Here is a 22,305-nt window from a genome sequence, read left to right as displayed (position 1 = left end):
GCCATTTTTGAATCAGGCAGAACTTAGAAAGACTTATTTTAAAACTGGTATTTACTTGTTACTGATTTGCCCATGTCACGTAGTCCGGTAAATTCCAATTACATCTGAAAATAATAAAAAAATATATTATGTACATAAACAATGTGCACAATTACTTTAAATCCTCATAGTTTATACAGTGAAAAGGGTATATTCTACTTGGGTCCAACGCATATGCATTACAATGCATGTGTTCTGAATTTTCTAACTCATGCGTGGGTTATACGTTGCACCTAATAAAATCATATAACATTGGAGGAATATTATGCACATATATTTTTTAATATATAATTGGATATATAGAATATATACTTATATTATTTTTATATTTAATTATGTACTAAAAAATATATACTTAAAATTATATACGTATAATTTTATTGAGAACAATGACCTTTAAAATGCCCAAAGACTTATTTCCACCCAAGGTTTGGTGAATTCTCAAACTCCTACCTACATGGTTTTAAAGACTAAAATATTCATCTGTCATCCAACTTTTATTAGATTTTTATGTTAAGATTAAGAGTAAAACCGTTATTTTATTAATATTATTAAAAAAATATATGATTTTATCTTATTTTTTCTCTCAGATTTTGAAAATTAACAATTTCATCATAGTCTCAACTTTTCCAATCTAATTTTAAAAAGTGACTTTTTCCCTCCACATCTCTAGGTTTTTTTATTTCCCTCTCCGGTGATGGTAACCATTTAACAAAAGACAAAGATGAAGATGAAGATGAGATGAAGAGACGACAACCGTCTCCAACAGAAGAAGATGTGTCTTCGTCTTCGTCAAGGAAGAGAAGAAGACGATTTGTCTCCATCTCTTTGTCGACGAAGAGGGAGGACAAAAAATTTTCATCTTCTCTTTCCGTTGACGAAGCGTCTTCATCTTTTCCTCGATGACAGAGACGAAGATGCATGTCTGTCTCTTCGTCAATGGAGATGAAGATCGATCTTCGTTTGTCAAAGATGGTCATCGTCTCTTTATGTCATCTTCTTCTTTTGTTAGATGGTCGTCGTTGTCGGAGATTGTGACAGGAAAGAGAAGGAAAAAAACCCTAAGGATATAGAGGGAAAGTCACTTTCAAAACTGGAAAAGTTGAGGTTGGGGTGAAATTATCAATTTTAAAAACCTAGGCGAAAAAATGAGATAAAATTATATATATTTTTTAATATTATTGATAATATGATAGTTTTACTCTTAACTCTAACAGAAGTTGGATGATGGATAAATATTTAGATTTTTAAAACTTTATGGATGCAAGTTAAGAGTTCACCAAACCATGGGTAGGAATAAGTCTTTTGACCCTTTTAAAAGGTTCGTTCATGCCAACTCCATTTTTCATGTATTCTAAATGGTAAATTCTGCAGTTTCAGGATTCTATCAGAAACTGTGATACCCTTAGGCGAATCCCACATCGACAAAGCACGGGAGAGATGTTGGGTCTATGTGTGCTCTGGTTAGTGGTGGGAGAATTGAATTGGTTAAATAGCCTGTGAACTCCTTAACTGTTAAGACGCGTTTTGGGTTGCAAAGCCCAGAAGCAAACCCATGATGGACTGTGTGTCCAAAGTGGACAATATCTTAACAGTGGGCCGGGTTATTGGACCTGGGGTGTTACAAATAGTATCAGAGCAACTTCGCGTGTCCTCTTGAACGATGGTGGGGCAAACCTCAGCGAGGACGCTGAGTCCCGTAAGAGGGGGTGTGTGTGATACCCTTAGGCGAATCCCACATCGACAAAGCACGGGAGAGATGTTGGGTCTATGTGTGCTCTGTCTTTGGATCCCACATTGGTTAGTGGTGGGAGAATTGAATTGGTTAAATAGCCTGTGAGCTCCTTAACTGTTAAGACGCGTTTTGGGTTGCAAAGCCCAGAAGCAAACCCATGATGGACTGTGTGTCCAAAGTGGACAATATCTTAACAGTGGGCCGGGTTATTGGACCTAGGGTGTTACAGAAACCTTGTTGGTGAAACTAGCCATCACGTTACATCACGAGTAATTTATGATTTGCTTTTCTAAGATTTGGCCAAAGGACTTATTACCACACAAAATTGTTGATTTTATAAGTTATCACCTTCTAACTTTGAAAATCACATTTACCCACCCATAGGTGGTTAAAGTTAATGAAACCGTAATCCCTTAAAATTTTCTCTCATTTTTCCTTCCTAAACCCTAAAAATTGACATTTTTTTCTCTAAACCAAGTTTTAAAAAATCATATTTCCCCCCTAGGATTTATCTTCAATATCCAACCACTCTTTCTAGTGTCATCATTGGTCATTTCTTTCTCCCGACGGTTTCTCTTCTTCTGACGATCTACCTCAATAAAACCATAACTCCTGTGGCATTGCGCGACGCTCATCTAGGAAGAAGAAGATGACTCGTCTTTCCAAACAAGGATGAGATCGACAATCTCGTCTTCATCATTTGGGAAGACGATTTGTCTTCCCAGATGAGCATTGTATAGCGTCGAAGGGATTAGGATTTCATTGAGGCAAATTGTCGGAGAAAGGGAAACTATCAGAATGGAGAGACAATAGGTGATAATGTTAGAGAAAATGGTCAGATATTGAAAATAAACCCTAAGGAGGAAATTTGATTTTTTTAAAACTTAGCTTAGAGGAAAAATTGTTAGTTTTTAAGGTTTAGAGGCAAAAAGAAAATAAAATTTTGATTTATTTTTAATATTACATATAAAATGATGATTTTACCTTTAAAACTAATATATTTAACAGTCCATAGATAAATAAATAAGATCTTTAAAGTTAAAAAGTGAAAATTTGAGATATCAACAATTGTTTTGGTGGGAATAAGTTCTTTGCCTAACAATATAAATTATATTTCAGAAACCCTTGGGATTCTCTCAATTTAAAATCCTTTAATATCTCTTTACTTCTCTATATATCTAATCATATTCTATTTTTTATCGTTCTTAAATTTAAATCTTGAAGAGATTAAAATCTATCCAATTTAAAAAAGACATCTAGAACTTTGCAAAATCTGTGCAAGATTAGTACAAAATCTTTGTTAGACAAAAAAGAAAGAGACAGCTAATTCGCCATTTGGACCACAATTCTCATAATTGAAGCATAAAGCATAGACTGGTTGATTCACACCCCATCTCTAAAAGTCCAATTCACACTTAATTTTCTAAATCTTCTTTTGGAATCGATTCATTTTTAGTATGTGGCCTCTTTGTCAATCTCATTTGAATGTCTCCATGCAAGAATAAAATAAGATTCTCCTTGTGATTTTGTAGTTTATATTAGGCTAAAAGACTTATTCCAACCAAAGGCTTAGTTTATTGTCAAAATGATATTCATTAACTTTTGAAAATTGAAATATTCGTTTGTTATCTAATTCTATTAAGATTTTTTATTAGTTAAAAGGGTAAAAATGTCATTTAACTAGTAATATAAAAAAATAAAAAAATTTCTCCTTTTCTACCTTAATTTTGAAAATTGATAATTTTTTCTTAAGCTTAATTTTAAAAACTTACATTTTTCCCCTGAATTCTAAATCTAACCAAATCAAATAAAACAGAAAAAAATGCAATTCATTGTGATTTGGATTGCGACTTGAACCTATTAAAAATCATTAACTTTCAAACATTTTCTAAAATTAATAAATAATAATTGAATTATAATTACATAGGAAATAAAATGAACATGATATACATACTAAAATTTGTCTTTACAATTAAAACAATGAATACCAAAATCTATCATTGCATGACCATTCTAGTATAAATTTGACAAAAGAACCCTGACTGAGTCACTGATGTGAACTGTCATTTCTAATAATCAACAAATTAAATGATAAAATGATGAGTTAATAGTAAAAAATTGTAATTGAAAAGAAAAGAAAATAGAATTATAAGGTATTTTCGATTTTGGAAGAAAATAAATGCATCTCACCATTAACCGGATTAGGTTTTGTACATTTTATATAAAGTGATGTCATTTTGTGTTTTATAAAATAATCTCATTTTATCCATTGTAAAAAATAAAAAAATACGACATCATGTAATATGATTATCTAATATAAAAAATATGTAAAATACGTACTTTATATCTTTTGGGATCAAAAATATGATAAAATATGTTTAAAATAATAAAATATAACAAATATAAATAATACACTAATAAAATATGTATTTACTAATTATGTGCTAATTCATATTAATATTAATAAAAATATTAAAAACAGATTCACCGGTACAAATATAAAAGAGTCATTATTGTGTTTTTTTCGCCTATAAAATTTTATTAAACCATTTTTTATTTTTTTTGGTAAGTTAGACGTTTCAGAATTGACATCAAACAAACACCCAACTTTCATGAAGCCCGGGACTCCATGCGTTTAAGCCCACACTTTAGATGAGCCACTCATGGCCCGCCCAAATTTTTTTGTCTTTTCTGTTATAAATATCATATAGGCCAGGAAAACTTATTCCTATGCAAGGTATAATATAATTACAAACTCGTATCATCAACTTTTAAAAACTTAAAGTCTCACTCAAGGTTTTCAAAACCGGACTAGGATAAAAACCGTTTTAAGTACTGGTTTCGGTCGGATCGGTTGAACCGTTTGAACCGATTGATTGGACCGTTTGGACCGGTTTTATGTAAAAACCTAAAAAAATTACTTTTAATTAGTAATTACATATATTTTACACAGTAAATTTTATATTGTGTGTAAAATATAAATTGTTTATATAAATTTATATTTGTTTATATAAATTGACCTATAATTTTAATAAACCAAGGATCACTGCTTTGTTTTAAATTTGAAAACAATACACGCATTCACTGTACAAAGTTTTCAAGAGCACATAAAAATATTTATTTAGTGTATATGAAATGCCAAATGACTATTTCCCACCCAATGTTTGATGTAAACATAATTTTCTATTTGTTAACTATTGAAAATTTAAATACTCACATTGTCTGTTAAATTTCACTGTTAGTGTTAAGAATAAAATTATTATTTAATAAAGACATTAGAAAAATTATAAATTCATCATATTTTTTTCTCAGATTTAAAAACTAATAATAAATGTGATAAGCCTATGATTCATCTTTCGATTATTGGAGAAGCGGTAGGGGAAGAGAAAATAGTTATTTTTTAACTTTTGGATTATAGAAAAATTATTAGTTTTTAAATCTAATAAAAAAATATAATGAATTTATGGTTTTTTAAATATTTTTATTAAATAACAATTTTATTCTTAATAATAATAAAAATTTTTAATAATAAATAAATATTTAAATTTTTGATAATTAATAAATAAAAAATTATACTTACATCAAACCTTGGGTGGAAAATGGTAATTTGGCCTATATGAAAATGACAAAGTTGGTTAGCGAAAATGGCAATGAGATAAAAATAGTGGAGTCGAGCAACGCTTTCGGTTTCAACGCAACGCCAAAACAGAATCTAAGCTGGGTCTGTATTGTCTGGGTCAACATAATATTTGATTTCTAATCCCACTACGTTTTATTGTCCAATGAAGTAATTGGAAGCCGTTACGCCGTCGTCAGCCACCGTCTGAGCCGGAGAAGCCGCCGTCAAACGTTGCAAATATAGCAGTGAAACTGCTGTCTTGTGAGCCTGCAAACCAACACACCTCGGCGGCAGCGTCGTCGTCGGCCGTCATCAACTCCCATCGTCGGCAAAGAACAGGAAATTCGGTCGTGAAATTCGTCGGCTGCAGCAATTGAGATTGCGCTGCGTGCACTGCAAGGAAGAGGAAGAAAAACTTGGTTTATATATGAAGCTGTGAACCGGATTCTGCAGAACCGGGTTGGACCGCGGTTCAGGAGAGACGCGGCGGTTCAACCGCGGTCCAATCCGATTTTTACACTAAAACGGTTTATCCTTCAACAGTGCTCGGCTATAGTGTCGGTTCACGGACCAACCAGTTAGACCAGCCGGTCCGGTCCGGTTTTTAAAACCATGGTCTCACTCATGAGTCAATTTTTGTTGAATTTTCAATTAAAATTAAGGGTAAAATTATCATTTAATAATAATATTTAAAAAATAAAAATTTATATTATTTTCCTTATTTTGTTTAGAAAACTAACAATTTTCTCTCAAAATTAAATTTTGAAAAGTGATATTTTCCCATACCTAAGGTTTCAAATTTCTTTGATGATTTTCTAGTGATTGACGGTCGCTTTCTCTCCCTCTTGGTGTTCTCTCTCTATTCGAAGCTCTCTTCCTCCGACAAACAATATCTAGTTTCATTGAATCTAGACAATACACTTCATCTAGACCTTCATCATCCAAACAAATTGACTTTGTCTAGATGACAACAACACATCTAGACCAAGGCGTCATCTTCCTTCGTCTGGATGATGCCTTGGTCTAGATGCATCATTGTTGAAGCTGATTAGTCTAGACGACAAAGGTCCAAACAAAGAGTTTCATCTAGATTCAATGAATCTAGACGTTGTTTTTCAAAGGGAGAGAGCTTCTGATGGAGAGAAAGCGTTGAAAGGAGTAAGAGCGATCGTCAATCACTAAAAAATTGTCGACGAAATTTGAAACCCTAGGTAGGGGGAAATTGTTGGTTTTCAAAACTTAAATTTAAGGAAAAATTGTTAGATTTCCAAACTAAGGGAGGAAAATGATATAAACTTTTATTTTTTTAAATATTATTGTTAAATGATGATTTTACCTATAACCCTAACTGAAAATTTTAATAGAAATTGACTTATGGGCAAGAAATTGGGTTTTTAAAAGTTAAAAGGTATGAGTTTGGGATTTTACTATACCTTGGGTGGGAATAAGTCTTTTGGCCTTTCATTTATCATTTTTTTAAGGCCAAAAGACTTATTCCCACCCAAGGGATAGTAAAATCTCAAACTCATACCTTACAACTTTCAAAAACCGAAACACTCACCCATTGCCCAAAATCTATTAAACTTTTTTGTTTGAGTCAAGGGAAAAATCGTTATTTTATCAATAATATTAAAAAAATTATAATTTTCTCTCATTTTCTTCTCTAGGTTTTGAAAACTAACAAGTTCACCTCTGTCTAAACATTTCAAGTTTTAAAAAGTGACTATTTCTCCGCCACACCTAGGTTTTTTTCTTCTCCCCTCCCTAGCCATCACTTTGTCACCTGCAACTTCCTCTTCCCACCCTCACTGTCAAAATCTTTCGGCCAGCCACTGCTTTTCAAGCCCATGCAATGAAGGGAAGAGACTATTCGTCGTCTCTTCATCTCGAAAGAGACAAAGATAATTTATCTTCATCTCTTCCAAGACAAAATAGATGGCCTCCCATTATGACCATCTAAACGATTTTGACAGTAAAGGTGGGAAGAGGAAGGCATTGATGATGGAGTGGTGGTTGCATAGGGGAGAAAAGAAAAACCTAGGTGTGGGGGGAAATAGTCACTTTTTAAAACTGTAAATATTTAAGCAGAGGTGAAGTTGTTATTTTTTATAACCTGAGGAGGGAAATAAAATAAAATTATAATTTTTTTAATATTACTGATAAAATAACGGTTTTACCTTTAATTCTAATGGAAAAGTTTAACAGATTTTGAACAATAAATAAGTGTTTAGATTTTTGCAAGTTAGGTAATATAAATTTGAGATTTCACTATACTTTTAGTAGGAATAAGTCTTTTGGTCTATTTTTCAATTAAAACTGAAATACAAATTCCTAGCATTGTAATGTAGTCCGCTGAAGTCAATGTCAGAGGTGGTTAGATAGAGTGGCCAAGCAATAAAGTTGAGCCCACCTGTTAGGTATGGTCTTGCAAGAAATCAACTTAAAAGAATAGTAGCTACCCTCTGGACCTGAGCATAGTTGACTGACTTAAAGTAGAGAAGCAGCCAACTTAAGGGCTAATTTTTGAAGCCAACAGTCAAACATTTAACATTATTGATAGTTGTTTATAAGAAGATGTAAGCAGAGCGAGAGATAGTTGACTCTGAACAGACTTCCACAGCTTTTTGTTTGATTTCTGGAATGAATATGAGTTGCTTAATCCACAAGCCATTCTATTGGATTGTCAATATGAATTTGGACATGCAGGAAGTTTGTAACATATGGAACTGCCTTAGCTTCAAAAACCTACTGAAGAATTTTTCTTTTCATCATAATTTGGTTATCATATAATGCATGATTTCGGGTCAACTTTGTATGCAGCTCCATATGCAGTTTACTTCTAAAGTTTGTACTCTTAAGTGTAACTTTTTGACCATACATATACTTCCCTGAAAACAAAGTCAGACATTTCTGTTTGGGCCGACAGATATATTCCCGCCCAAGGTTTGATTTGAAGATAAACTCACACTTGCATAGTTTGCAAAGTTTTAAAAACTCAAACACCTACTCATCTCAAAACTTTTGTTAAAATTTTCGGTTAAACATAAGGATAAAACCATCATTTTAATAGTATTATTACGAAATATATAATTTTATCTCATTTTCCCCCTAAATTTTAAAAACTAACAACTTCACCCACTTAAAGTTTTCAATTTTTGAAAAATCATATTTTTCCCTCAAATCTATGGTTTTTTCCCTTCACCTCTTCAATCACCATCTCCATTTGCAGTGACCGCCTCTTCCCACCCTAAATCGTTGTTGTTTTTCTCTTCTTCTGTTATCACTGTCAAATCCAGATGAAATGTTGTCTAGATGACAAAGGATGATGCTTCATCACCTAGACGTTGTCTTTTCAATGGAATTTTAGACAACGTTCCTTTTGTCAAATCAAAGGATGTTGTCAGTTGGTTGAATTAGTTTTCCAAATCCTAGAAGGAAAATAGTAACTTTTCAAAACTTAATCTTAGAGGAAAATTGTTAGTTTTTCAAACTAAGAAGGAAAATGATATAAATTTTTAAAGTTTTAAAGTTTAATGGTAAAATAACCATTTTATCCTTACACTTAACTGAAAATTCTAACAGAAGTTTAGGGACAAGTGAGTGTTTAGGTTTTTAAAATCCCACGGTGTGAGTTTGTCTTTGCACCAAACCCTAGGTGGGAATAAGTCTTTTGGCCTTCTGTTTCCTTTGCGGCTTCTTTGGCTACCACTTTTGGAATTCATTTTTGTTAATATTCCCATTTTGAACATTTACTTCAAAACTGAAACTCCAAATATATCGTGTTTTTAATAACGTAATACCATAAAATAAAAATCAAATTCCTTCATTGTATGAGAATAAGAGAGATATGGAAGAAGAAGATGTTTTGTGGCCTAATTGTTTTGTAGCCTTTCATATTGGAGACAATTGGGTGTCCACCGGCGTAAGAATCTCATCCAGAAAATGAAAATGGTGGATGTAATTATCATTTGAAATTTGATAAATGGATGAATCTACATGTGTGGTGGTAAGCCTTTGGTCCTATCCGAAAGGAAATTCAAAATATTGGAAGTGAGCCTAACTTGATGGTGGATTCAAGTTACAAAGAGACGGGGTGTATGTGGATGTACAGATAATGACAAACCAGAAAGTCAGCAGGCTAAATTCTACACAAAATAAATGAGATGGGAGTGGATAATGTGCAAACAAAGAGGCTAATAATTTATCTTTCTTTTCCAAGATTAACATTTATGAACCTCACCGCATCGCACGGTCCTCAATATTCAAATTTGTATATGTTTCTTTTTAATGAATGATATCTTTTCAGTTTAATACAATAGCGCAATATTTTCAGAATTAGATCAGATAACAATTCAGTAAAGAGGCTGGTTTGGGCCAACTGACGATTGCACCAATCAATTCATGGTCGGAGCAATTGATTATTTAAAAAAATTCAAAACAATTTTATATAATTTATCATTAAATATATAATCTGAATTATTTTAATATCATTAATCAAGTTAAACTCAGTTTTTTATCCGATCTAGTTGTTTGAACCGATCAATTCAATATAGTCTAACTTTAAGAGAATTGGAACAGTTTAAGTGATAGTTCAATCAATAGGATTGACCGATCCAATATGGATTTTAAATATGGACTGTTTGATTAATATCAAGAGAGTAGTTGCATTGTCCAATTTTATTGGGACATAAGCCATATAGCCAGGACCCTGTAGGTGGCATTTCCTTATTTTTGCTTGTCCCAGTTGTATGTAGCTACATAATTTCAAGGCTTGAGGTTTGTAATTCAACAAGAGGAACAAGAAAAAAAAAAACAGGTAATTAATATAATAGCTTTAACCTAATTTAATTATTTGAATTATCTGATTTAATTTGATTTAACTTCAAGAATGATTTTCAAGCGAAAAATAATAGTTTTGTTGGTCGGTAATAGTTTAACTGATCATATTGATCAGTTCGATTTAACTTTTAAAACCATTTAATAATATAAACCTATGAGGCATAGCTCAAGAGTGGTTATGTAAAATTATGGTCAACAGTCGCAAATAATGTAGTTGTTAATTAACGTGAAGAGAATAATTGCATTGTGTAATTTTATTGGGACATAAAACAAATAGGCAGGACCCTGGAGGTAGCATTTCTTTATTTTTGGTGTAAAGGATTTATTCCCACCCATAGATTAGTGTTTTCCCAAATTTCCACTCACTAACTTTAAAATATCAAGCATCTATCTATTTGTTTATTTTTTCAGTTATTATCAAGGGTAAGACCTTGGTTCGTGAACGATGTTCATCCAGATCTAAAAACGTTCTAGATGTGTGTTCATTACTTTCTGAATAAGGAAGGGCGGTTGTCGAATGCCATTTGAACAAGGGAGGGTTACGAAGAGATCAGAACAGAGAGATAAATCAACTAAGAGGGAGAAGGCTGAGGGCCGGGAAGTCATTGTTTGCTAAAGAGGAGGTAATCAAAACCCTAGGGGGGAATTTGTCATTTTTTAAACCTTGGGTGGGTGGGTGGAAAAGTTAGATTTTTAAACTTAGGGGGGAAATGGATAAATTTTTTGGTTTTTTAAAATATTTTCATTAAATAACAATTTTATCACTAACATTAACCGGAAAAATATTTAAGATTTTTAAAATTAATGAATGGGAAGTCGGAAAAACACTCAACTTTGGGGATGGGATTAAGTTCTTTGGCCTTTTTGGTTGTCCCAATTGTAGGCTTGCTACATGATTTTAAAGGTTGAGGTTTGTTTGTATTCCATCAGAAATTCTATTGGTGAAAGCTTGGAGAGTTTTCTCTTTGGCTTTAAGTTTAAATGGAAGCAAATGGGTCAATTTATAACGCGTTGCTTTTTCCACAACCCTCTTTAAATGTCAGTCGTGCATTAGACTCATAACTGATTCATTCACTTTAACCCCAATTTCCAAAAGTCCGTTCCACACTTAATTGTCCAACAGCTACCTCACATGAGTAATTTATGTTTTGCTTTTACCACTCGAAAGCTAAATTCACGCCACCGCGTTGAATTCAAGTCTCCGAGACTGTTCTCTTTAGCTTTAGCTAGGAAAACAATTTAATTTACATAGACGCAAAAAACCACTCGCACATATCCGTGCGACAATCTGGCCATTTTGGTTGGATTTTTTATAGTATACATGCTGAAAAACCAATAGAGAGAGAAAGAGTTTACCGGTGGTGGGGTTGACAATGCATCAGAGAGGATCATCAGGAATAACGATTATCAAAAAGAGATAATGAATTTTTGAGATATAACTGCAATGTTTTTTTAACTTAAAAGGGCAGTTGAACTTTGAATTTTTGGGGTATAAGCCATCCTATTGGATTATCAATATGGAGAAACAGGAAGTTTGTGGCATATGAAACTGTCTTAGCATTTGATCAATCTTTTATCTATTTGATATGATTGGTTTAACCCTGAAGAGATAATCTGATTCACGTAGGCTTTCCTTTAAAAACAAAAAAATTGTCTTTCATATTGGAGATAATTGAGTGTCCAGTAGCGTAAGACTAGGCGCTTAAACCCCAGCACTAAACAATAAAAATGTCCTTATTTTAGCAGTACTGTGAAATTTCGCAGAAGAATCTCGTCCAGAAAATTAAAATGGTGGAAGTAATTATCATTTGAAACTTGATAAACAGATGAATCTACATGTGTGGTAAGCTTTGGTCCTATCCAAAAAGAAAATTAAAATATGGCCAAAACCCAAGGGTTAGTGTATTTATAAACTCTCTCTAGCGAATTTTAAAAAATCTAAATACACACTCATAAACTAATACAATTAACAAAATTCATTAGTTCTAGAGATAAAATCAACATTTAATTATTGATAAAAAAATAAAATTTTATCTTATTTTCTCTCCTAAACCTAAAAACTAACAATTTCTCTCGTTAATTAAACTTTGAAAAGTTGCATTCTCCCCCCCCCCCGGGGCTTCGATTTTCTAACAAAACCTCTCTCTTTCCAATTACCAGCACCCTTCAACCCTCTCTCTCCCTTCTTCCCAACTAGTCTTCTCCAAAGAATACAATTCTTGATCGATTTCAGACAAATCGTGTCGGGAGAAAGTGACTTTCAAGTTGTCGAAGAGGAAGGGACATTACTGAGAGGAATAGAGAGCGCTAGAAAAGTCAACTGTTCGTCAAAAAATATTCTCCTAAAAATTGAAACCCTAAGAGGGGTAATGCAATTTTTTAAAATTTAATAATAAGAGAAATTATTAATTTTTAGGGTTTATAAAAGAAAATAAAATAAAATAAATTTTTATGTTTTTAGTATCAATGATTAAATGACAATTTACTTTTATAACTGATAAATTTTGTTAACTTTAACAACTTATAAGTGGGTATTTAAGTTTTTAAAATTTCATGGATAGGAATGGGGAATCACTAAACCTTGGGTAGGAAAACGTCCTTTGGCTTTAAAATATTGGAACTTAGCTAACTTGATGAGATAGAACAACCAGAGTAAATTGATTCAAATTACAAAGAGATGGGTCGTATGTGGGTGCACAGATAATGACAAACTAGAAAGTCAACAGTCAACCGTGGGCTAAATTCTGCCAAAATAAATGAGATGAGTAGCATGTGGATAATATTATATATTTGTTTTCCATTTTCATATTTCAGTTGACCGCTGGCAATGTTAAAATAAACATTTATGAACCTCACCGCACCACCACGTGACATGCCTCAGAATTAATCATAATTCAATCTTCAATGGTTCTCAATATTTAAATTTCCAATGTGTTTGTTTTAAATGAATTATTTCTTTTTCAATTTGATACAATAGTACAATATTTTTTAATCAAACTAGATTTTGACTTAGTAAAAAGAGTAGTTCGATGATTTCAAGGATTAATAAAATTAATAAAGTATTAAAACTTTGAAAATGACAGTTTAAGTTTGAATTTTTATCATATTTATGAAATCTCTACTTATTTAATATAATAATTATGAAAAAAAAACAAACGGCTTGGTCCAACTAATGGTTAGACCCATTAATTGGCGGACAAAACGATGAAAAAATATTTAAAACTAATTTACATAATTTATTATTAAATATATAATCTAAATTATTTTAATATCAAAATAAACTTAGCTATAAGATAAAACATACTCAAAATTTATAAATAAGATTGTTGGGTTTAAGGCTTCGTAATAAATTTTAAAATTTTTTTATTTTTTTATATTGATCAGATCAAATCTAATTTTTTATCTGATTTAATAGATTGAACCATCTAATTCAATCCAATTTAACTCTAAAAATAGTTTTAAAACAAATCAAAACTATTTTTATTGATGGGTGGGTGATGGTCCAACAGATTTAAGAATAGTTATATAAAGTTATGGTCAACAGTGGAAAATAATGTAGTGGTTGGGACATAAACCATATAGGCTGGACCATGAAGGGAACATTTCTTTATTTTTGGTTGTCCCAATTGTAGCCACATGATTTTAAAGCTTGAGGTTTGTATTTGATTGAACAGGGCATTGAAAAAAAAGAGGTTAATTAATAAAATTGACACTAAAGTCATATGACAAGGGAGTGTTTGGTTGGAGATTTAAATATCAATGATAATTTATTTTTTGTTATTTATATTATTTTGTTTAATTTATAAATAATAAAAAATTTTAATAATAAGAAATAATATAAAGATAATATAAAAATATTTTAAAATAAGACGAAACTTTTGTTTTTTCTAATTTGAAACTACATCAACTAGAGGGAGAGAAACCATTAAAGAGAAAGGTCACCAGTGATGGCATGAGAAATTGAAGAATAGACCCTAAAGAGACATATAATTTTTTAAAATTTAATTAGAGAAAAATTGTTATTTTTAAAGATATAGAGAAGAAAAAGATAAAATTTTATAAATAAAATAATAATTTTACTTTTAAAACTAACCGACTTAATACTCGATGAGTGAATAATAAAGCTTTTTAAATATATATATATATATATATATATATATATAAATTCCATACAATCAAAAGTTAAATTCACACTACGTAACCACCGCGTTGAATCCAAGTCCTGGAGACTTTTCTCTCTGGCTTTAACTAAGAAGAGAAAGACAGTTTACATAGATAGAACCAAATGGGTCAATTTCTAAATCATCAAAACGCGTTGCCTTTTCCACAATCCCTCCGTAAATGTTACTGGGTGCAGCATTTACTGGTTGATAGACGACAGGAAGCAGAAGACTTGGACTCATAACTCATTGATTCATTTTAAACCTAATTTCCAAAAGTCCCGTTCACACTTAATTTTCCAAATCTTATTCTGGAATCAAATCATTCTTAATCATCTTTTCCTATGAATACCAATTGATTGTCTTCATGATTACCAAAGATTTTCATTTCATATTATGGCAGGCCAGGCAGATTTACCTTTATGTGGAAGTTTGTCTGTCTGATTAATAAAGAGGTGCTTTTCATACTGATCTAAATAGATAAGAATGATGTAAATAGTTAGATATTATTATTATATAATTTATTTAATGAGTTACAGGAATAAAAAATAATGTTACAACATCTTTCTTACTCTTCGGTTCATCATGTTTATCATTAGGCCAAAAGAACCCAAAGTTTAGTGAATTCTTAAACTCTCACTTGTTAAATTTTGAAAACTCAAATTTTTACCTATTAATGATTAAAGTTAATAAAATCTGTTAGTTGAAAAGTATCATTGTTATTTAACATTGAATATTAAAAAAGTAAAATTCCGTCTCATTTTTCTTCCTAAATTTTAATAATTAAAATTTCTCCCCAATTTTAAGTTTTGAAAACTCCACTTTTCCTTCTTAGGGTTTTTTTTTTTTCCTTCTTTCTTTGGCAACCTTCTTTGTCATCGACCAACTTTGGCTTCCCACCCATCTTCTTCTCTAGGGCTCTCTCTCCTTCTTGGTGCTTTCCTTGAAGAATGATGGCTGAAGAATTGTTGAATTGAAGCATGGGTCATGCACTTCGTTGAACCATGCTTTGATTTATCGATGGTTGCTATCGTTTGTCTTTGTTGACTCCGGAGCCATAGAAGTCCGTTTGTCTTCATCTAGGCTCTCAATAATATTTAGCCGTCTGAGAGACGAATTAATCAGATTTGTGAGATGAAACACAAGACGAATCAACCGGATTCGTTTTCTCAACAAATTGTCTTTACCGATCCATCTTTCTGACAAAGAGAGTGAGGGCCCTTTGTCCATTAATATTGACTGAAATTACAGGAAGCCTAATTTTTTTAAGTCAAGATTCAAACATTAAAAATTCTTGTTGGATTTCCCAGTTCAAAAATCAAGACGACCTACTTGATCAGGCGTAGACATGCAGGAAATTTGTGGCTTATGGAACTGCCTTACCTTCAACGAAACCTTATCAAGAGTCTTTCTTCTCTGGTGAATGAGAGAAGAGAAGATCAAATAATGCATAGTTTCTTGTCAAATTTGTATGCTCCAAATGAAGTTCAGTTTCTTAATTGTATCTTTTTGACTATACATATATTTCCACTTTTGGAATTCATTTTGCCTAGCATTCCAATTTTAAAGGTTAATGTAATACCTTTATACAAATTTCACATCGACAAAGTATGAGAGAGATGTTGGGTGGTCTGTCTATATTCTATCTGTGCATCTCACATCAGTTAGAATGAGAAGATTTGACTGATTAAATAGTATGTGAACTCTTTAAACTATCAAAACATATTTTGAGTTGTAAAACCCAAAAGTAAAACCATGATGGAATGCATATTTAGAATGAACAATATCTTAATAACAAGTCGGGTTGTTGGACCAAGGATGTTACAAATAGTATTAGAACAGTTTTGCGTGTCCTCTTGAACGATGGTGGGGTAAACTTTAGCGAGGACATTAAATCTTGTAAGAAAGGTGTATATGATACCCTTGGGTAAATTTCACCTCAACAAAACACGAGAGAGATGTTGAGTTTGTCTGTACTTCGTTTGTGCATTCCATATAGGTTAGAGGTGAGAAAATTTGATTAGTTAAATAGTCTGTAAGCTTCTTAAATTGTCAAGACGTATTTTGGGTTACAAAGTTCAAAAGTAAAACTATGATAGATTATGTATATAAAATAAACAATATCTTGACAGTGAGATAACTATTAGACTAAGGATGTTATAGTTAAAAACTGAAAACTCCAAATAAATCAGCACACATAGTTTTATTTTATTTTAATAGAGACCATTGAATTTGAAGCATGATGATGCAACTAAAACATATCATATTAGACATGAATTTCTATTGTTAATAGATTACAAGGAATAAAATTGTCCTTGTTTTAGTAGGATTGTGAAATTTATAACAACTCAAAATAAGAATCTCATCAAGATAATTATAATGGTGGAAGTAATTATCAGTTGAAATTGATTAAGAGATAATCTACATATGTTAATATTGTTGTAGCAACTTTGTGTCTTATCTGGAAAGAAATTCAAAATATTGGAACTTGGCCTAACTTTTTTTTTTGTAATCAGAGAACCGTCTGGTCTAGTTGGACGGGTAAAACTCGAAGATACAATTATCAAACTTACAACCACTGCACCAGATAAATTAAGATTTAATAAGTGTGACTTAAGCTCGAACCCAAATATTCTCTCTGAAAATTCAAATGTTCTACTAGTTTGACATAACTTGATGAGATCCAACATTTATTGCAAATGGATAAGAAGATCTGTTTTGGGTGCATGAATTTAAATTAATAATAATACTATATGCATAACTTTCGTATACAACATTGTGTACAAACTATGATGTGTTACCACATGATTGTGTGTTGTTTTATCTTTAATTTTCAACTATATAATCACATGATAATACGTTATTGTTTGTGCATAAAGTTATTTATAAAAGTTGTGCACATGACCATACTCTTAAATTAATTCTCTTTTCTTAATTATGTATGTTCATTATTAATGAAAACAAATTATACATAAAACAGCTTTTATTCCATAATCATCTTTCGATCTTTAATGGTCCTTATATTCAAATTTGCATTGGAAGAATGATTTCTATCATTGAAAATAATGTATTTGTTGGTTAACATCAAGAAAATAACACTATTATTGAAACCAAAATATTATAAAAAAGGCCGAAAGACTTGTTTCCATACAAGGTATAATAAAAACTCAAAGTGGTCCCTTCCAATTTTCGAAAACCCAAACACTCACCTATTAGTAAAATTATGTTAAAAAACTCAGTCGAAGTTAAGAATAAAATAGTCATTTAAGAATAAATTAAAAAAAACATAAAATTTATTATTTTCGCCCTAAGTTTTAATGATTAACAATTTCATCTTTATCAAAGTTTTCAAACTTTGAAAAGTAGCATTCCCCTCCCCCCAAAACTTAGGGTTTTCTTCCTCGCCACTCTGGCCACCATCTTCGATGAACAACTGTCGATTTTTCTTCCTCTCAGTGATGCTTCATGGTCCAAAACCCTTGAATGATATATGGATCAAAAAATCCAAATGAAGGAGTCTATCATTTGGATGACAAAAGCATCATCCATACGACAATGCCTTGGTTTCATCGTCATTGTCTAGGATGATGACTTGTCTAGAAGATGCTTGTCTTCCAAACAAAGTGCTCCTTCATCTAGATTTTTTGATCTAGACGAAGGATGTCTAGATTTTTCAATCTAGACAAAGGATGTTTAGATTTTGTCTAGGAGGAGAGGGCTTCGAACTGAGAGGCATTACCAGGGGAAGAGGCATTGTTGAGAGGAAGAAAGACCAATAGTCATTAACCGAAGATAGTGGCTTGAATGGGGAGGAAGAAAACCTAAATTTGGAAGGGGAATGCTACTTTTCAAAGTTTAAAAACTTTAGGTAAGGTAAAGTTATCGGTTTTTTAAACTTAAGGGGGAAAATAAATGAATTTTATGATTTTTAAATTTTTTATTAAATGATAATTTTACTATTAATTTTTATTGAACTTTTTAATAAAATTTTTCTCATAGATGGATATTTAAATTTTTAAAAGTTAAAAAGGGTCACTAGGTCTTTGCTATACCTTGGGTGGAGCAACTCTTTTGGGGGCTATAAAAAATTAACTGGTCCTTTAATCACGAAAGTAAAACTAAAATGTGGAGAACCCGGTAAAACTATTAACCATAGGATAAAAGGAAAAAATATTTATAAATAAAAAGTAATATTATCCTAATCTATTTTGAGTATTTATAAACTTATGTATATTATCATATAATTAAATATTATTTTATTTTTAATTTAAAATTATTTAATTATATGGTAATACATATAAATGTATATTATTTATATACTTAAAATAAATACATATAAATTTATTGATAAATAAACTAATACAAACATCCAACTATGATGACAAAAATTAAAAATTTAACGAAGTAGATTCATAACACTAGAATCATATATCATATATCAAAAACTAAATTTTTTATATTATGTGTATAGTATGATTTGATACACTTTTTTCAAAAATAAAATAATAAAAAATAAGAAATTATAATTAATATTTTTCTTACATACACGTATAAATAATTATTTCATCTAAAAATATTTATCAATTTATATCGATAATATATATGTTGTATTAATTTAACACATGTTTTTCACCGACATCATATATATATATATATATATATATATATATATACACACAATAATTTACATAGATAAGTGTGAATAGATTAGAATACATTAAGTAAAACTCAGAGATTCTAACTACCGAGTGAAAACAGAGAGGGTTGTTGTAGCAGTTAAATACGGAACCAACCAGCCAGAATTTATCTCCTCCGTATCCCTCGGAACTTCACCTTTTGTCCCTTTGAATCTCGTAAAGTAAAAAAAAAACTCTTTTTCGTGCTCTTTTTCCACTCGATCAGACTCAGAATACTCTTCTTCCATCGCATCAAAGGTATGTTACATTATATTTTTGAGGGATTTTCATCTTCATCTTCAGCCGCAGATTTCTTTATCTGTGAATATATTTTTAATACGTTTGAGACCTATCTTCTTTTGTATTGATAGTTGGGGGTAAATTATATTGACTCGACTCATCTCTTTAGAGTTAAATCGATCAAACCAAACAGGGAAACTGTCAATATTGTTTGAGTAAGCTCTGTACATGTTTGATGTGTTTGCTTGTGAACAGAGAGCTTCTTAATACCTGTATTTTGTTTTTGAAGATTGTTTTTTTTTTTTAAATTTATAAAAGAAAATATATTTAAGAATAAAGATCCGAAAACAACCTAAGCCCGTTCTTTTTCAAGGGCAAGGGCAAACAAACCAAAAAACTTTGGTCGGCAAAAAAACAAGATGGTCTTTTACCACACGATTCTTTATCATATAAAAAACAGCCTTACCCGGTTGCCTTCTCTGTCATGCCTGTTCATTTGAGGCAGGTAGAAACTCTGTATTTTATTGATGGCTAATTCGTTACGCTATCCTCTTGTAAATATTTGGGATTTTTTTCTCTGATTACTATCTTGTCAAAATTGTATTAATATTTTTTAATGTTATTTTAAGCATCGGTTTGTTTTAGTATTATTTATTGAGCATTTAATTTGACTTTTCTACAGTCATCATCTACTTAAACATTATTTAGAAAAAATGGTCCTGTAACTTGAAAAAGATAGGCTCACACGGCTGTGGAAAAACTGGCATTTTTTGTTCTGGCTTGCCAATGATGTTTCTCTTTCTTGATTGGTACAATAATTTAAGTTGGGTGAATCAAAGTCACCCATTGACTCTTCTCATGTCTATGGAGTCGCATTCTATGGCTATATAAGATCACACCCACATAGCATAAGCAAGCCAGTTTTTTTTTTTTTTTTACAGGGAAAATTTTTGCAACAAGGAGCAAAAGCTTGTGAGAAGATCTTGACATGGCGGGGGAACAGTTGCAAGTGCTTAATGCACTTGATATTGCCAAGACACAGTGGTATCACTTCACTGCAATTGTGATTGCTGGCATGGGGTTTTTTACTGATGCTTATGATCTCTTTTGCATTTCCCTTGTCACAAAATTGCTTGGCCGCATATATTACTATAAGGGAGACTCGTCAACGCCCGGCTCTCTCCCTGAAAATGTTTCTTCAGCCGTTACTGGTGTTGCCTTCTGTGGTACTCTTACGGGCCAGCTTTTCTTTGGTTGGCTCGGTGACAAAATGGGCAGAAAGCGTGTCTATGGCATGACCCTTATGCTCATGGTCGTTTGTTCAATCGCTTCTGGTCTCTCCTTTGGTAGTAGTCCAAAAGGAGTTATGGCTACACTTTGCTTCTTTCGATTTTGGTTGGGATTTGGCATTGGTGGTGACTATCCATTGTCAGCAACAATTATGTCTGAGTATGCCAACAAAAAGACTCGCGGTGCTTTCATTGCTGCTGTTTTTGCCATGCAGGGTTTTGGGATCTTGGCTGGTGGAATGGTTGCTATAATTGTTTCAGCAGCTTTTAAGGCCAAATACCCTGCCCCAACTTTTGCTGCTGATCCTATTCGATCAACTGGGCCTGAAGCTGATTATGTTTGGCGTATAATTCTGATGTTTGGTGCTGTTCCAGCTTTGCTTACTTACTACTGGCGTATGAAGATGCCTGAGACTGCTCGTTACACTGCCTTGGTAGCTAAAAATGCAAAACAGGCTGCAGCTGATATGTCAAAAGTTCTTCAAGTTGAACTTGACGCAGAACAGGAGAAAGTTGAGCAAATTTCTAAAGAGAAAGAATTTGGTTTGTTCAGCTCTCAGTTTGTTAAACGCCATGGACTCCACTTGCTTGGAACAACGACCACATGGTTCTTGTTGGACATTGCCTTCTACAGTCAAAATCTATTTCAAAAAGACATTTTCAGTGCCATTGGCTGGATTCCAAAGGCTCGTACCATGAGTGCTCTTGAAGAAGTTCATAAAATTGCTAGAGCACAAACCCTCATAGCTCTTTGCAGCACTGTGCCTGGTTATTGGTTCACTGTGGCGCTCATTGATAAGATTGGAAGATTTGCAATTCAATTGATGGGCTTCTTCTTCATGACAGTCTTCATGTTTGCACTTGCCATTCCTTATCATCACTGGACTCTACCAGAAAACAGAATTGCGTTTGTTGTGATGTATTCATTCACCTTCTTCTTCGCAAATTTCGGTCCGAATGCCACCACATTTGTTGTTCCTGCAGAGATATTTCCAGCCAGGTTAAGGTCAACCTGCCATGGAATATCAGCTGCATCTGGAAAAGCAGGTGCCATAGTGGGTTCATTTGGGTTCTTATACATAGCAAACAGTGGAGTTAAAAAAGCCCTGATAATTCTTGCAGTGGTTAATCTTTTAGGCATGGTTTTTACCTTCTTGGTTCCTGAATCTAAAGGAAAATCATTGGAAGAAATGTCAGGTGAAGCTGAAGCAGAAAACGAGACAGGAAGAACTACTCAAGTTTAATTCATCAAGCCTTGTAATACAAAATCCTAGTATAATTTTCCAGCTTCCCGGAAATCTCTGTGGGAGAATTGCCTCACAATACTCTAAAAACTTTTGTGCTTTTTCATATTAAAGTTGAATTAGTAAAATAGCGTATAAATTTTAGTTTTATGGTTTCTTGTCCATTGTGGTTCTTTCTTTATCATGCCAGGCAATTGAAAGGGCACATAAATTAGAAGACTTTGATTTGTAAATTAATGTTTGTTTCTTCAGTTTGTCCAACAGCTTTAATTTCAAGGACAATCATGTTAGCAACTTGGCATCAAATAATGTTACCAAGATGGTGATCTTATAACCTACAAAGTTGGATTCGAATTAAGTTGAACTTGAGTTTGTCAAGCTCTTTTCAAAGTTATTTAAGTTGAGCTTGCTTGAGGGGAGTGGAACTTAAATTTAGCTATAATATTGAGTCGAACCAAGCAAAA

At 32.1% G+C, this 22,305-nt stretch overlaps 1 protein-coding gene across 1 annotated transcript; it reads left to right on the top strand.

The window, feature by feature from the left end:
* Nucleotides 1-20,112: 20,112 nt before the first annotated feature.
* Nucleotides 20,113-22,060, top strand: LOC123211857 (probable inorganic phosphate transporter 1-7). Its single transcript, XM_044630789.1, has one exon. It carries the CDS (start codon nt 20,297-20,299, stop codon nt 21,839-21,841), a length of 1,545 nt encoding a protein of 514 aa, XP_044486724.1. The 5' UTR covers nt 20,113-20,296; the 3' UTR covers nt 21,842-22,060.
* The last annotated feature ends 245 nt before the right edge of the window (nt 22,061-22,305 follow it).

The sequence above is a fragment of the Mangifera indica genome, chromosome 3 (genome assembly GCF_011075055.1).
Source record: "Mangifera indica cultivar Alphonso chromosome 3, CATAS_Mindica_2.1, whole genome shotgun sequence".
Classification (NCBI taxonomy): domain Eukaryota; kingdom Viridiplantae; phylum Streptophyta; class Magnoliopsida; order Sapindales; family Anacardiaceae; genus Mangifera; species Mangifera indica.
Note: the sequence above shows the minus strand (reverse complement) of the source record. Positions and strands in the feature narration are given on the sequence as shown.

Bases quoted from the DNA above. Each gene is read 5' to 3' on its own strand.
- LOC123211857 (XM_044630789.1), top strand. From the start codon at position 20,297: ATGGCGGGGGAACAGTTGCAAGTGCTTAATGCACTTGATATTGCCAAG.